Below are 17,017 nucleotides of genomic sequence, written 5' to 3' on the forward strand. Positions count from 1 at the left end.
TGAGACATCCTTCTTCTTTATGCTGCCTCCCCAGCACACCACCGTGTAGAAGAGGGCACTCATCCAGCTGCAGTCCCAAGTATTTATAGGTCTTTACCCTCTGCACACAGTCTCCTCTGATGATCACGGGGTCCATGAGGGGCCTGGGCCTCCTAAAATCCACTACCAGTTCCTTGGTCTTCTGGTGCTCAGGTGTAAGTGGTTTGAGTCACACCATTTAACAAAGTCTTTGATTAGCTTCCTATACTCCTCCTCCTGCCCAATCCTGATGCAGCCCACAATAGCAGTGTTGTCAGCGAACTTTTGCACGTGGCAGGACTCCGAATCGTATTGAAAGTCTGATGTATATAGGCTGAACAGGACCGGAGAAAGTACAGTTCCCTGCAGAGCTCCGGTGTTGCTGACCACAATGTCATTATTATTTAATCATTAAATCATTAAATTATTTAATTATGCTTGACTTTTAATAATACTGACCAGACAAAGAGATGATTAAGTATATAAAGTCATGTATTTGCAATACAACATACATTTTGTAAAATCATTTTTTAAGGTTACTTTTTTGCTTACGTTTGTTTCTATCTTTATTTTTTGAGTGAATTTAAAGAGATATTACATTTTACACATGACCTCAATGGTTTGTTTAACGTGTAATGGAGACAAAATATTTGAAACAAATTGCAGAGACTGCATTAATTAAATAAAAATAAAAGAAAAAAATATATATTTTTCATACATCTCAAGAATATATCACACAGTACTTTTCCTTTCACATATCCAGAGATTAGGAGTTTTGCAAGGTGCTGCAAGTAACATACCACCTTTCAGCATACTAACACAGTCATATCCAGGCTTCATTTGCTGAATACCATCTCTAGATCTGAAAATGAAGATAAAAAGAAAAATAAATTATGCAAATGGAAACAAGGCATAATATGTATCACATCACAAATATTTACATTTAGCATTATACTGTATATATACTTAAAGGAAAACACACAAATGCAAGTTCCTCTGCAGTTTTGCCCAAGTCTCATATTGCATTTTCATAAAAACCTTTACTATATAAGTGATTGATTGGCTTGGATTCTTTGCCTTTAAATTGTTTAACTTGAGCCAGATCTTTTGGTTTTCCTTCCTTAAGCTTCTTACTATAAATTGCTGGAATTCTGCAGACAGAATTGGTATAACTGGAACAGGTTCATAGGACTCCTTCCCTGTGAATGCTTTATCAGTTCTGCACACAAATTTTCAATCAAATTGAGGTAAGGGCTCTGTAATGACCACTCCAATAACATGACCTTGATGCCCTTAAGCCATTTTGCCACAGATTTGCAGGTATGCTTGGGGTCATTGTCCATTTAGAAGACCCATTTGCGACTGACCTTCAACTTCTGAGCTTAGCTCTTGAGATGCTGATCCAGTATATCTACATAATTTTTCTTTATCATGATGCCATCTGTTTTGTGAAGTGCACCAGTTCATCATGCAGCAAACCACACTACAATATGATGCTCCCACCCCCATGCTTGGCAGTTGCAATGATGTTCTTTACCTTTTTTCCTCCAAACATAATGATGGCCAAACAATTCAATCTTGGATTCATCAGACCAAACGACAGAAGGTAAAATCTTAGTCCCCATGTGCCATTGAAAACTGCAGTCTGGCTTTGGAGCAGTGACTTTTTCCTTGTTGAACAGCCTTTCAGGTTATGTCGATAAAGGACTTGTTTTACTGTCGATATACTTGTCTATCTGTTTCCTTAAGCATCTTTACAAGGGCCTTTATTGTTATTCTTTGGTCGATTTGCACTCTTTGTACCAAAGTACATTCTTCTCTAGGAGACAGAATGAGCCTCCTTCCTGAGTGGTATGATGGCTGTGTGGTCTCATGGTGTTTATATGTGCATATTATTGTTTGTACAGATTAATGTGAACCTTCAGGCATTTGAAAATTGTTCCCTAGGACAAAACAGATTTGTGGAGCTCCACAATTGGTTTTCTGAGGTGTTGGTTGCTTTATTTTGATTTTCCCATTATGTCAAGCAAACACGCAGTGAGTTTGATGGTAGACCATAACATACAGTACATCCACATTTTCACTACAACTAGGCTAATTAGCTATCAGAAGCTAATTGTCTATTTGCCTACAAGCTGTTTAAAGACACAGTTAACAAAGTGTATGTAAACTTGTGACCTACAGGAATTGTGATATAGTCAATCTATATATATATAATTCACTAAGGCAAGACAACCATGAAAAGCACGCCGGAAGGGGCGTGGATTCACTAAGCCGCCGGCAAGTGAGACACCTATGGCGCACGCAGGAAGGAGCCACGCCCACCAACTCCAAGACCATTGGATATGATGACAACTTGCAGGGCCACGCCAACCAAGTCGGACGCGAGGTCACAGAAAAAGTGGCGTCATTTAGGCCTTGTTCACACGGGCGTTAAGTTTTTGGATAAACGAACTTGCTCTAAACATCCTAGACGTTTATGTTGCATTTTGTGGTGGCGATCGATTGACTTCTACACCGGCGTTCGTTTGTCTCTGTCTAACGCCAGCCTGCAGCCCAAATTGTAGTTTGTGTGTTAACCTGTGGAGGCAGTGTCGGGAACTGGATATGAAAGCCCTTGTCGTTTTATTTGAGGTGCCTCCTTTCAATATGGACCATTTTGCTATGTTAGATATTAATCTTCTTGTTTTAAAAATACTCGTAATACTGGACGTAGGGAGAGAAAAATCGCCGCTACTGGGTTCATCCTCTGACTGCACAATGTCGGGTTAAAGCAGTGCTTCTCAATTATTTTCTGTCATGCCCCCCCTAGGAAGAAGAAAACATCTTGCGCCCCCCCGCGCGACTATAAATAGTATCATTTGTCTATAAAATTGTTATAAGTACACCTCTGCATAACACTGTATCCTTATTAATGTATAAGACAATAAAAAAAGAAAGAAATATGGACCAATTTACAACAAAGAATAGCTTTATTAAATGTAACAGAAAAGATTTAAAGTGCATTCTAAATTCAAAAAAAATTTAAAAGAAAAATAAAAAGCATGTTCCCGAGGTCAAACGCACCCCTTGACGGAGCCACGGGGGCGCGCCCCACTATTTGAGAAACCCTGGGTTAAAGGAAGTTTTTTTGTGCTTTATGAAGAAATGCAAAAATTTCTGCGCAAGTTTTTTAATTACTGTCGGATGTCGGTTTCCACTTTTGATTGTCTGCTGCAGCTGGTGCAATGCCACATTGCACGCCGATCAACCAATATGCGACTTGGTGTTAGCCCCGAAGAGAGACTACTTGTCACTTTGAGGTAAGGAAACAGTAGTCGAGTGCGCTTAAACCGGTGTTATGCACTGAAATGATTCCCCCGCCATGGATTGCCCCCCCTACATAATCGTTATCAAATATTATATTAGAACATAAATTAATAGGTTCATGGTTTACAAATTACATGAGACAATAAAATAAAATAAGCAATATGAATATATATATGTTGTATATGAAAACATAAAAATATTAATATTTTTTCATATACAACATGTAAACTTATATATATCCGGTCCTCCGAAGCGTAAAATAAACGCGCAGAAAACGAACTAGAAGTGGTTTCCTTGCGTTCGTTGGGTTTTGAACGCCAAGAAAAAGCTGCATGCAACGTTTTTTTGATGCCGTATAAACGCGCTGCCGGACAAACGCACGTCACCAAAGCCCGTGTGAACACTCTCATTGACTCCTACGTGTAGAAAACACTCGGCGCTTGATCCGCGCTCACCGGACGCCACGAACGCAAAAACGCTCGATTTTAACGCCCGTGTGAACAAGGCCTTATATTCGTCTGTCGTGGAGGCCACATGCGGTGCAGGTCAGGTTAATGCCATGTTCATGTCATGCACCTCCGAGCTACGTTGACTGTTCATAGAGGCATGTTTCTCGCGGAGGTGAATCGCCATATGCAGCGTGTGAAACGGTTTGCGAGGGGTATCCCATGGGATCCTTAAAACATTCCTTTACAACTGAGGTTAAAACACAATGAAGTAAGCAGTCTACGAGTTTTCGGTTACAACATATGACCGCTTGCACCATAGCAAACTGTTTTACACACTACATACAGCAATTCGCATCCGCGACAAACATGCGTCTTCTGCAGGAACACGGAATACGTTGTCCTGCCCACCAACACTCCTTTTTCACCGGCCCGCGTCTACCCTCGCTCTCTACGCATTCACATTGCCTACCCATGTGCCCTGACGCAAAAACTCACCGACCACCCAGTTAGCCCCTTTCGTCTGTGCAAGGTGTCCACATGCACGTCTAAGCCACATTGACTTTTCATTATTCTTTTCGGTTTCGACACCAACCGCGTCCACCATGAAAAACCATGCGAAAGGAACAACGAAGCCCCGCCCACAAAGTCTACCCCTCCTCCCACGTGCTCAGGAACGCACCTCAGACCACTGCCCACCAAATCAAACAGCTCATCAAACACATACTCACTCGCTTTGGTCTGTGCTGCGGTCCAAACCCAGCTGTGAGACACGTTGACTATTCTTTTGCCCTCCATGGCTACCGCTTCAAATGTATTTCATGGAAACAACACTTCTTTCAATGTTATAGAAATTCCTGCTTCAGGTAACTGTTTGTTTCTGTCAGTCGGGTTTTTTTGGAGAAATGTCATTGACGAAACTGTTGCTCATAGCAAACTGTTTTACACGCTACATACAGCAATTCGCATCCGCGACAAACATGCGTCTTCTTAGATGCTCCTGCACTTTGTACACACACCCCCCGTGGTCGGGTGTCTTGGTGGATTATATATAGAAAAGCAGTCAAAACCGCACAGAGCAATGAAAAGTCTTCGTGAGTTACAGGTAGGGTTACCACTTTTAATACAAACAAATAAGGGACGCATACTGCAGCGGGGGCCACATCCCTTAGGGGCCAAGACCACGGAACGCGCAATTTCATTCTCAAATACGGAACGATTCCGTATTTTAAATGACGGGTGGCAACCCTAGCCTCACAGGTGCATCTGCACTGTACAAAGACGACAACGTCTCGAGTGACGAGTTGGAGGTGGGCACTTGAGCAGGAGGTGTATACTGAACGAGAAATCAGCAGACTAGCATGACGGAGGGAGCGGAGTGGATGTCGTCGTCGTCCTCCTCTCCTCCCGTTCCACCCTCCGCGCTGTCGCCGCAGACGATTGTGTGTTGGTTCGTTCCGTGCATTGGTTAAAACCCAATGAAGAAAGCAGTCTTTAAAAACCAATAAGCCCTGTGCCTCTGTTTCATTACCGTCTCACCTGATTCACCAATGCAGGCCCCGCAACAGGCGATCCGGCGGCGTCATTCCCATGACCCACCGGGCAGCCAACCGGGTAACCAAAGTCTTTGGGTTCAGGGTGGGGAGTATGGTTACAAAGCTGAAACTTAAAGGAATTGACGGAAGGGCACCACCAGATGTGGAGCCTTTCGCTTCATTTGACTCAACACAGGAAACCTCACCCGGCCCGGACAAGGAGAGGATTGACAGCTCTTTCTCGATTCTGTGGGTGGTGGTGCATGGCAGTTCTTACTTAGTGGAGCGATTTGGATGCTTATTTCCGAAAACGAACGAGACTCCCACCTGCTAAATAGTTACACGACCCAACAGCGATCGGCATCCAAATTCTTAGAGGGACAAGTGGCTTTCAGCCACGTGAGATTGAGCATTAACAGGTCTGTGATGCACTTGTATGTCCGGTACTGCACGCGCGCTACACTGAATGGATCAACGTGTGTCTACCCGGCGTGGGTAAGCCGTTGAACCCCATTCGTGATGCAGACCGTGGCTTGCAATTGTTCCCCACGAACGAGAAATTCCCAGTACGTGCGGGTCATACGCTCGCACTGATTACGTTCCTGCCCTTTGAAACCCCCCACCCCCCGGTCGGGTGACTTGGTGGATTATATATAAAAAAGCACCCAGAACCGCAAAGAACAATGAAAAGAGGCGGTGTTTGGAAAATTAACAGTCAACGTGATTCACAGGTGCGTGTGGACTGTACACAGACAAAAGCGACTCAGGTAGGGAGTTGGGGGCGGGCACATAAGCGGGCAGTGCGTACTGAACGAGCGCCGTTCAACCCCGTCCTTCGCTTTGGAAGGAGAAGGCGCACCTCCGGTTTTCTTTCACGGACAATTGTATGTTGCTTCGTACCGTGCATTGTTGCAATGTTACTTTTCTTGGTGGTTTATTAAATTACGGATTTTTCGAATGTTTATTTTTTCCTCTGTGCTTAAAAATCATTTAAAAAGCGGCCTGATTATGCGGCGTATGCTACGCCGCGGGTTGGCTAGTAAAAAATACTCTGTCTTTGAACATTGTTGGAAAAAAATACTTTTACCCTGCACAAAGTAGACATCTTAAACTATATGCTAAATTAATAGTTTATTAGTATAAAATCTTTGGAGGGGATATAAAGTGAACTTAAAAAAATATCTGCATGTAAATGTCTGACTTTGGCTGTAGGAGTAGGTGACAGGAGAGTAGGGAGATGAGGTTAAATAGATGAACTAAAACAGGAGCTAAGACATGAAAATCTTGCCTAGAGATGACAGATAGTAGTTAGGGCTATTACAGTACATCAACAGCACTTACTTCTTTTGCTATCTTTTATCAGAATTCTATAATATACTGTATTTTATTGAACTCCTACAGACACTGTGGCACTCAGTGTTTACATTTTTAAAGAAACCTAACAAACTTCCCTATTGTTAAGTTGAGTATCATCTTGTGTACAAAGTATAATGAAATTCTAACTTGCATATCTTCTCAGAACAGTTGACAAAAAAAAAACATTAAAAACAAACAAACAAAAATAAAATAGTAAAAATTTCTCTATTATATACCATACTAGCCATCCCCCACAGCTCCACCCGCATAGTAGTGAAAGAGGACTGTGAGTGAGTGCCATCAAGAACAACTCTGCACATGCACTTTCTGACACATTAATACTCTGATTACTTTCAGTCAAAGAACCATTCATTTAAAGTTTGTGGAGAAACATTTCTTGGGCTCCCTTATACCAACAGCAATATGCCTGCATAATGCCTCACAGTGACTGTTACAGTCAAGTCAGAAGTTTTCTTTGTTTTTAAATTTTCTTTCATTTTAGTCATTCATCTATCTATCTGTGAACTTCTTATACAGTACAACATTATATGTTTTACTTGCCAAAAGCAGCCAGTAAATTGTATCCTGTTTTGTATGTGTTCCCTAAGTATAAATACAGGCAGCAGGAAAATAAATAATAGATTTATATAATGGGATATTATATTTAGAGGAGAGATTCCAACGACTACTATAGTCAAAAAGGTAGAAGTCATTAAAAATTACCAATAGCAACCAAATCATTGGGAGAGATGAATCACTGTTATAATTTTAATTGGAAAATACACAGATACACTTGTAGAAACAGACTTGTAAGGCTGTAATAATTCAAACAACTAACCAGAAGTAGTTTTACCTAACTTACAGGTTTTGTATGACTTTACATATTGTTTATTTGTTTTTATTAGTCAAGCTGTGTAATTAGCTTTAACAGAGTATAATAAATCATCTGGTTCTTGAATTTCCAAAGCTTCACACATTTCTCAGCAAAAAGGATCAAATCTGAACTAAAAATGAAATTTTTACATTCTTGAAATACAAGAATAAAGCATCAGGCTTCTAAATTTTTCAATTCCACTCTATTTCAAAGTTATGAAATTGAAGCAGCTGAACGATGAGAGACCATTGAGTGTGTTTGGCATTTAAACTCTTTAAAATGCTGCAGAAATTTTACACTAGTCTCAGCAAGTGAGATACAATGAAGCTCTTGAATGAAGCAGTTTGAGTGAACATCTATGGCTGTATGTCATAAAGTCAAAGGAAACCACATCAATTTTGCATTAATCTCATGGTGTCAGAATCAATGAGTCCTCTCTGCCACTGAATCAAGAAACCATATAAAATGTAAGCTAAGATGGAGTATCACTGAGTTATCATGTTATATTAAAGAAAATATTTATGAGCTTCTGTATAAATACCTACAATGTCAGTTACCCTAAAGAATATGCTAGCCTTGGCAGCATTCACAATAACACTTTCTGTTGTTCTTGTCACCTGGTGGACGCAGCAGTGGGTATCCCAACCTTTATTTAGGATCACAAGAAAAGGAAAATGGTAATGCCATAACAACCACTAATCATCTACTTCATCAACATGTAACATAATCAAAAACATGTATACAGAAGAGAATGGCATGAAATACCCAATTGAGGTGTGCAGCATCATAGTGCACCATGGGAGGTTCGGCCCCCCAGTGTTACAATACGTACATGCAGTTGCCAAGTCAGAATTCTTCATATAAATATGGCTGTATTAAATTTGATGTTTTAATAATGAAAGGTTACGTTTCTGACTTCAGACATCAATATGTAACTCTGCAGACAATATGACCCTACTTGAGACAATAAACCCTTAGGTCAAAATTATATGAGAAAAAACAGACTGCAGATAAATAACAAACAATCAAACAGAAATTTTGTTTTGAAGACAATATAAATCAACTAATCCACAACTAACAAAATTCACCAAGTTCACCATCCATTCATTATCCAACCTGCTATATCCTAACTATAGAGTCACGGGGGTCTGCTGGAATCAATCCCAGCCAAAACGGAGCGCAAGGCAGGAAATAAACCCTGGGCAGGGCACCAGCAATGCAAGCCAAATTAGTATAAGCAAGTCAAACTAGTAAAATAAGACCATTGTTTCCAAATTGGGGATTGCTGGGATAGGCTCCACCTGCCCCAAGCCCCCTCCCTGGATAAGTGGGTTAAGAAAATGAATGCATGAATGGATGGATAGATGGATTAATAATAACCACCCACTCTACCAGCTATAAGATAAGGTGGGTGAAATGGCTTGGGTAAGAAGGTGCCAAATGTTTAAAAACTTCACAATTAAAACATGTCACTTCCATTATTTTTCTTTTATCCTGTAATTAGTTTTCCCAATTCCACAGGTATCGCACTTCTCAAAATAATTGCACAATTACAGATATGGCAGCTTCTATTTTAATCTTTACTTTTATTTTACTTTCACAAAAACGGGATCCCAGCTTTAGGGATAAATTCATGACTCCAGAGTTTCATCTCTATCATAACTAGCCATCCCATTTTAAAGCTCTCCAGATAAGCCATTGTGAAAGAGAGAAACTAATTCAGATTTAATTTCTAAATTATGCTAATTAAATCAGAGACTTTAAAAAATCACCTAATATTCTCCAATGATTTCATTCCTTTACCTGAAATTTAACAATGTATACCCATTCTTTCTATTTCTGGAATGTCAAACATAGACTTAAACTCCAAAATACAATGGACTTTATTAAGAGTGTAGTGGGGATAGCATCATAAAGGCCCACTCCAAACTCTGTGCCACAACAACAGAAAGTATAAAGCCTATTTTAGACCACTCAGTGGCACAAGTATGAGGCTACTAATCAAAACAAGTCTGCATTGATTTTAAAACCCTTACACATATTTAGATCCCCTAAGAATTGACCCTGGTAGAGAATATGAAGTTCTTTAAGGTCTTGACAAAATACTCAGAACTTTTAACACTGACATTAGCACACTGCCATCTCATATATTTGGGGAGCAATGATATAACACAATTTGTGACCCCTGTATTACATGACCAGGTACAGTGACCATAAACAGTATGGCCATGGTCATGGAAAAACACACAATGGCAAATTTCAGTTTTGAATAGATACATTTGACATTTTTCCCATCAATCTAAACTCAATAGCCTAAAATTGAAAAACATGTTTAAAAATCAAAAACCAAAATCTCTCTTTCAGACCTTTGCAAAATTGTAAGAAAATATGTTTTCACTTTATCATAATGTGTTACTGACTGTGGAATGAAGAACAAAAATGACAACTTTATACTGTACATTTAAAATTAAACCTACAACACAACTTTTATAAATCATAATTTGTCATATATAGTCTAGTGGGATTCCTGCACAGTGATGTCCCCAGTTTGGATACATTCTATGGTGTAGCAATAAACCTTCAGGTAGCATTCTCATATTCATCCCACATTTGCTCGGCAGCTTCAGAAAGTGGAAGAACCCTCAGTCATCTGTGTCATGTTCATTTCACACATTATCTATAAGCCAAAGGAACTGAAGCAGCTGTGAGTTTCATAGGTTCCATTAGTTCTGACTGGAATGTGGCTGGAAATGTATCTAGTTTACAATCTGTTGTTTTTTATTTGGTAATACTCCTAGCCAGGTTATGGTTACAACGGCACATTTTTAGATCTGTTTCCTCTTTCCTACATGTTGTCTCATTGCTGTTTTTGATCAGTTATGGTATTTGCATGATGTGATTTTTACTACAGTATATTTACTAACTATACACATTAGACGTGCCTATCTTTACCAGCCATTGTTTCAAAACGCATCTGTCTATTAGGAATGGCTATTCCAGTGTTGGTTGCACAAAGACAATTTTACAGAAAAAATTATACTGAATCTAGATTTATAATAAAAAATAGAATGTCATGCATGTGAAGGAATTTATGGATCTGGTTGAAGAGCAGACTGACTGCATCTTATACTAGTGGCCCTAAGGGCTATAACAGAGCAGTTAGGAATCATTTCTAATCTCTCCAAGAACTTCATGTCCAAGTAAGTTCCCCTGGTGTTAGTAATTTGAGGATTCCCCTTTAAAGCAGTGTTTTTTAAAGCAGTGGCAAAAATGTATTATATTTAAACAGGGCTGGATTAACCATTAAGCAAAATAAGCATGTGCTTAGGGCATTAAGGGAAAGGGCATTACAGAAATTTTCAATGGCAGATTTTCCATGGACCATACAGTGCAAAACTGGAAATGGAGCAGTTAAACCAGGTTCCACAAAAAGGGGCTTCCACTTTAAATGAAAAAAGTTGCATTCATTCATATATATATATATATATATATATATATATATATATATATATATATATATATATATATATATATATATATATATATATATATATAATATATATATATATATAACTAAAATAACAAAATAGTAATAATATAGGTTAATGATATATTTTAATCTTAGGGATACAACAAAATTAGAATCTGGTAACTGCTACATGGTACACCAAGGTTTATGTGATCATTCTTGTCTTGAACTTGTTAGCTGTCCCATGGAAGTACACAAATATAAACATTATTTTCCATATTAATGTAAGTTTTGTTTCATTTAGAAAAATAAAATTGACTTTTTTGGGACTCACTGCGTTTCCAGTCCCTGTCTGGTTATTTGTCTGTGCTTCAGAAGAAAAGATTGCACAGCACATCTGGAAATAAATGCTTGGGAAAGACCTTGATAATGCAAGGTGACCATCTTGTGTCTTGTTGCTCACTTTTGCCATGATGTAAGATTTGCAGGTTAAACTGCGATATCTACTCCAACCTCAATTTTTCAGTGTGGCTGTCCCTTGCTCAATTTTATTTTCTCTATACAGCTCCTTCAGTTTCAGTTACACATTATTTCATTGATCATTAGCAACTATTTTTCTTAATCAAACACAGGGCTGTATGTTTACAAACATCTTACATTTTTGTTTAACTGGAAAGTTGTTTACTACTTTAAAGGACATAAAATAACCATCTAAGACAACTCTTTTGTGAACTATCTACTGTAAAGTACCTCATACTATTTCAAAGTACTGCCTATAGTACTGTTGTGTGGAGATGGCCAGTGCTGACCCAATGGACATCTGCTCATTTTTATTTGTCCTTTTAAGTAGCTTCCTATCCTTAGAAGGACATGACTATGCCAAGCTAAGATGAAGTCACAATCAAGGTTCATCCATCCATCCATGCCGCTGAATCCAAACACAGGGTCACAGTGGTCTGCTGGAGCCAATCCCAGCCAACACAGGGCACAAGGCAGGAACCAATCCTGGGCAGGGTGCCAACCCACCACAGGACACACACTAACACACCCGGGCCAATTTAGAATTGCCAATCCACCTAACCAGCATGTCTTTGGACTGGAAACCAGGAAACCAGAGCGCCCGGAGGAAACACACGCAGACACGGGGAGAACATGCAAACTCCACGCAGGGTCTCCTAACTGCGAGGCAGCAGCGCTACCACTGCGCCACCGTAACGCCCACAATCAAGGTTCACAAAGTTAAATATAAAGAAAGATAATTCATTCCACATCTTCAAATTTTACACAGTCAGTCATGTTTATAGTAAATTTAGTTACTAATTCCTAATTTTGTGTTTTAGTTTTATAATGTTCAATATGTTACCTTAATTTTAAAAACCAAGCTTTTCAAAGCTACACATATGCATGAATATTATTGCTTTAACATCAAGGTGGAAATAAACTGAATGTCTTACATTTTGTTGTGGAAAGCCGTTCCATCGATCCATTTCCATTTATCATTCACTCTTTTCAATCCAACCCAAGTATGACCAACAGTGTGATCCAACATGAAATTCTTTAAGGATAAAATAATAAGAATTACGAATTAATACATACTTTTTAAATATCGCTCCTTGTCCAAAGTTAGCTCCCACATTGCACACAATGCCTTGATAGGCACTGCCTCCCTGTGACTGAGAATTGGATAAGCAGTTTTGAAATTTTAAGGTCGGATAAATAGATGTATTGTCTGGAGAATCAAAGCTGATGCAGCTACATTACATACAGAACTTTCACTCTTTCTGAAAAACATAATATTGTTTTAAATTGACTTATAAAATTTGTTGTTTGTTGATCTCAAACCAAAATGTCTTTGAACCGTGAAATTTCATTTTACAAATATGATGCTTCTAACACTCTGAGTCAAGGGAGGAGAGTGAATATTTTCTTAAGAGATTTTAGATAACATTTCTGATTTTATGAATGATACAAATACTATTTTCCCTTCTATGTGTAATATCTACTGAGAACATCTTTCAACCAGCATTGTAATCTACAAGAACAACTTAAAGAAGTGAATTTGTGAATTGACCATAGGCTGTAGTTTGCTTGCCTCTAATTTATACAGCAGCAGCAGGCTACAAAAGCAGAGTATAACAGGAAACTCAGCAAAATATGATTAAAGCAAGCAATAGTTGATTCATCATAACCAACAAATGATGAAAATGTACCAAGTTCAAAATGGGGCTTATTTAAATCGTGTGTAACAGGGTGAAAATATGATTGCAGGACAAAAACAGGATACTTGGGGTGTCAACTGAACAACAAACCCCCTTTTAATTCAGTCAATTCAGTCAAAAACAGAAAATAACAGAAAGTTAGGCACTTCACTGTACAGGCTTCTAAAGAACTAATAGACATCTTGTTAGGATGGTCAGGAAGAAAAACAGGCTTTAGTTAACCTAGGTCACCCTCAAGGGGCAGTTTCTTAAGGCTTTGATGGAAGAAGAAGACAAGTCTGTTAGCGGGAGCGCCCCCTCTCATCCCAGGGTGGTATGACTTATTTCAGGTGAAACCTGGAAGGTGATCTTCTGGCGCGCATGCATGACACGGGCCAATTTTTGTAAATAACTTTCCATTAAATGTCTCTGGTCTCTGTTTCTGCACAGAGCATTTACAGAGTCCTGACCGGTTTGTTACAAATTGAGCTACACTTTACTGTTGAACTTCTTTTTTTTTTCAAATGTTACATTTATCCTACATTTTGGTTTGGAACATTTACTAAACATTTGCCGCTGGTAAATTACATGGATACTTGCAAAATAAAAACACTGCTAATATGCAAATAGTTTATCTGTCCTACTAATGGTTACAAAATGAGCTGTTATATTGAACAAAATAGGTTCAATATAAAAAATACAATAGGGAAGAGTCTTACCAGCTCCTCATTTTTCTTAATCACAGTGAGGTTTGAACTTTCCTTCTTGCAAAAAATATCTGCTTTATCCCATGTGTGTTTGTTGGTTGAAAAATAATATGTTTTTCCATTGTAATTTATCCATTGTTGGTCTTTTGCATTCACTGTAAATCAGAAATAGCAAGTAAGTAAAATAATTATCATTTACCTAGCAGAAAATCTTGTTCATGGGAACATAAAGGATCCACAAACAATGGAATTTCTTTCATATGTCTTTTACAAATGGAAGCTCATTGAGGTTTAATAACTTGCACAGCATTTGACAGCAGGACTTCTGTGTGTAACTCTATGGTTTAAAGTCAGTTGATCCAACCACTTAACCACATATCAGCTTCTATAGTAACCTGCAGTGAAAAATCTATTTCAGTTGTATTACTTACTTTCACATTCCGTCTATATAAAATGTCCAGTACTATCCTCATTCCTTTTATCTTAATATTGTACTTTTCTACTCTAAACACACGGTGCTAATAGTTTGTTGGTTAGTTTTCTCATCCTGTACCTGCTGTTATCAGACTTATGTTATACAGAGTTTCACACCCAGCTGAAAATTTGCCTCTCCACATTTTTAAAATATCATATGATAATACAGTATCATATAATTATAAAATATTTCCTTGCATACTTAGCAGTATGCAAATATATAGTGTCACACACGTGCGCATGGGAGGCAGCTAAAGGCCTTGGGTGAGGGCAATTCCAAATCTGATCGGAATGTGGCAGAGTGCACTGACTCTTTTTCCTGCTTTCCTGTAGACCATTCATAGTAAGTTTCACCTGGCCCTGTTGACGTCACTTCCGGTTCAGGACCTATAGAGGAAGGCCTTGCTGGCTCCAGCCCCCTTGATGTCACGTCCAGGCTCGAGCCTATGGCTGAAGACCTTTCCAATCCTGGCCCCTTTGATGTCACCTCCTTCCCTGGCCTTTAAAAGCCGCCACCTTTTTCCTATTTCCTCAGTTCTGTTTTGGACTCCAGTTTGTGCACCTTTTCAGCCAGGAAAACAATATACAGGTGGCTGCCCAAACCTTGCTATGGCTTTTTTTGGAGTTTGTGACAGTCGCGTAGTTGGCAGGATCAATAGATCCCGGAAGAGAAGCGGGCAGGTCCTGCAACTTACCCAGGTGGGAACATACTGTGGCCAAGTTTTTAGGTGGGGAGGGTATCCTGTGTTTCGGAGGGACCCGGTACAGGCTCCACTCCCAGTACGCTTGACCGAGCAGACTAAGCAGGGCAGGGAGGGTTGTGGCTCACAGAATTTGGCTGCTCCGGATGGGGAAAGCAAAGGGGACTTATTACGCTCTCTCGGGGGTGACTGCCTGCCTCCGTGTGAAGGCAGAGCCCCGGTATCCACCCAGGGGTGCCCCAGACTGGCAGATGAATAAACTGAGAAAGTGGAGGTTCAACCAAGAGCGGCCAACCCACAAGCAAGCCTGGTCATTATGGGCTGCGGTAGGGCAGTGGCTATGGCCACGTGAAAACAAGCCCTATCAAATAGTGGAGCAGGTGGCATGCTACCTGCTCCTAAATGCTCTACCCTGTGGCTTCGCCCATCCGGTCTGGGTTAAAGACTTTCAAAAAATGAAAGAACTTTTTGAACTCCTTGAGACACAGTGGACGGCCTCGCAACCTGGGGGAGCAGAACCATCCCTTAGTCGAGCTCAGCCAGCTTGTGCCGACAACCCTGGAATTGTGGGTGCGCAAACTGCTTGGGAACTAGGAGGAATGTAGGTGGAGAGGGGGGAGGGGTTGGTGTGCTCTGGTCAATCCTTTAACCATCCCACGTACAGGGGTAGTCATGGTGAGCAACTTGTTCGATTCCGGCAGCAACATCTCCATTGTTGCCCGCTGCTTTGTGCTACCGCTGGTACAGTTCTGCCTCCTGTGTCATCAGTTTGGAAGGATCGGTAAAGCAAGTAGTCATAGCGGTCCTTCCAAACCCACTATTTCCGGCAATACTGGGGTGGGACTGGCCTAACATTAAGAGCGGTTGGTCACATTCCACCCCTGAGTTGACTCAGGCCCTAATCATAGACGGAGAGGAACCGTCTTCAGCTGCCTCCACGCCGTGTAATCAGCCAGCTGAGAGAGACAAAGCGGCCTCCATGAGTGAGGTGGCAACCCCTCGACCATTGTATGCCGATAAGTCATCAACTAGTGCCATGGCGGAACAGGAGGAAACCACACCCCTTGAGGTCGGCCCTGACTCTCTCTCTTCTTTACAGTATCAGTTCAGAGAGTCGCTTCATTTAGAAGGGAGCAGTGGAATGACAGTTCCCTTAAGTTTGTCAAAAATGTGGTTGTCCTTGTCAATGGCCAATGCACTTATCAGTCCATGCCACAGGGTCATCACTTTGTATTAGAGAATGACCTTTTGTATCATGTAGCAGAGCATGATGGGGAGCAGCGAAAGCTACTGCTAATCCCGCAGACTTTCTGGTGGCAGGTCTGTGAGTTAGCACACGCCCAACTCCTAGGTGGCCATTTGGGCACCGATAAAACTCTGGAGTGGATTAAGCTTTGCTTTTATTGGCTGCGAATCAACGAGGAGGTTCATTGCTTTTGCACTTCCTGTCCAGAGTGTCAACTGCAACAAATTCCTTGGAAGGACCATGCTTCTCTCATTCCCATCCCCTTTATTGATGTCTTGTTTCACAGAATTGGTGTCAATTTAGTCGGTCCCCTAGAACCCTCAGCCCGAGGACACAAGTATATTTAGTATTCGTGGATTATGCTACCAAATACCCCTGTTACACTCAGCTACTTCTAAAGCCATTGTACAAGAATTGGTAGGGATCTTTGCGCAAATCAGAATCCCGAACGAATCCTGATGGACCAAAGGACGCCTTTCACCTCTGAGACATTCAGGGAAACAGCCAAGTTACTTAAAATTAAGCATGTAAAGACCGCGGTGTATCATCATCAAGCCGACTGTCTGGTGGAGAGATTCAATCAAACTCTCAAACAAATACTTCGTAAGTTGGTCAACGAGGATGGAAGTATTTGGGATCAGCACCTCCCTCACGTTCTTTTTGCCTATTTTGAAGTCCCACAAA

General features: G+C 40.3%; 1 protein-coding gene across 2 annotated transcripts in view; it reads right to left on the reverse strand.

The window, feature by feature from the left end:
- Positions 1–492: 492 nt before the first annotated feature.
- LOC120534997 (asialoglycoprotein receptor 2-like) overlaps positions 493–17,017 on the reverse strand; it is a 53,866-nt gene continuing 37,341 nt past the window's right edge. For both annotated transcript variants that reach the window (XM_039762505.1, XM_039762504.1), the window contains 3 exons: positions 13,925–14,067; positions 12,462–12,562; positions 493–880 (listed from right to left, as the gene is read on the reverse strand). In XM_039762505.1, coding sequence (XP_039618439.1) covers positions 751–880; positions 12,462–12,562; positions 13,925–14,067 — 374 coding nt within the window. In that variant the 3' untranslated portion in view covers positions 493–750. The remainder of the gene's footprint in view (positions 881–12,461; positions 12,563–13,924; positions 14,068–17,017) is intronic.

This window comes from Polypterus senegalus, chromosome 9, assembly GCF_016835505.1.
Source record: "Polypterus senegalus isolate Bchr_013 chromosome 9, ASM1683550v1, whole genome shotgun sequence".
Classification (NCBI taxonomy): domain Eukaryota; kingdom Metazoa; phylum Chordata; class Cladistia; order Polypteriformes; family Polypteridae; genus Polypterus; species Polypterus senegalus.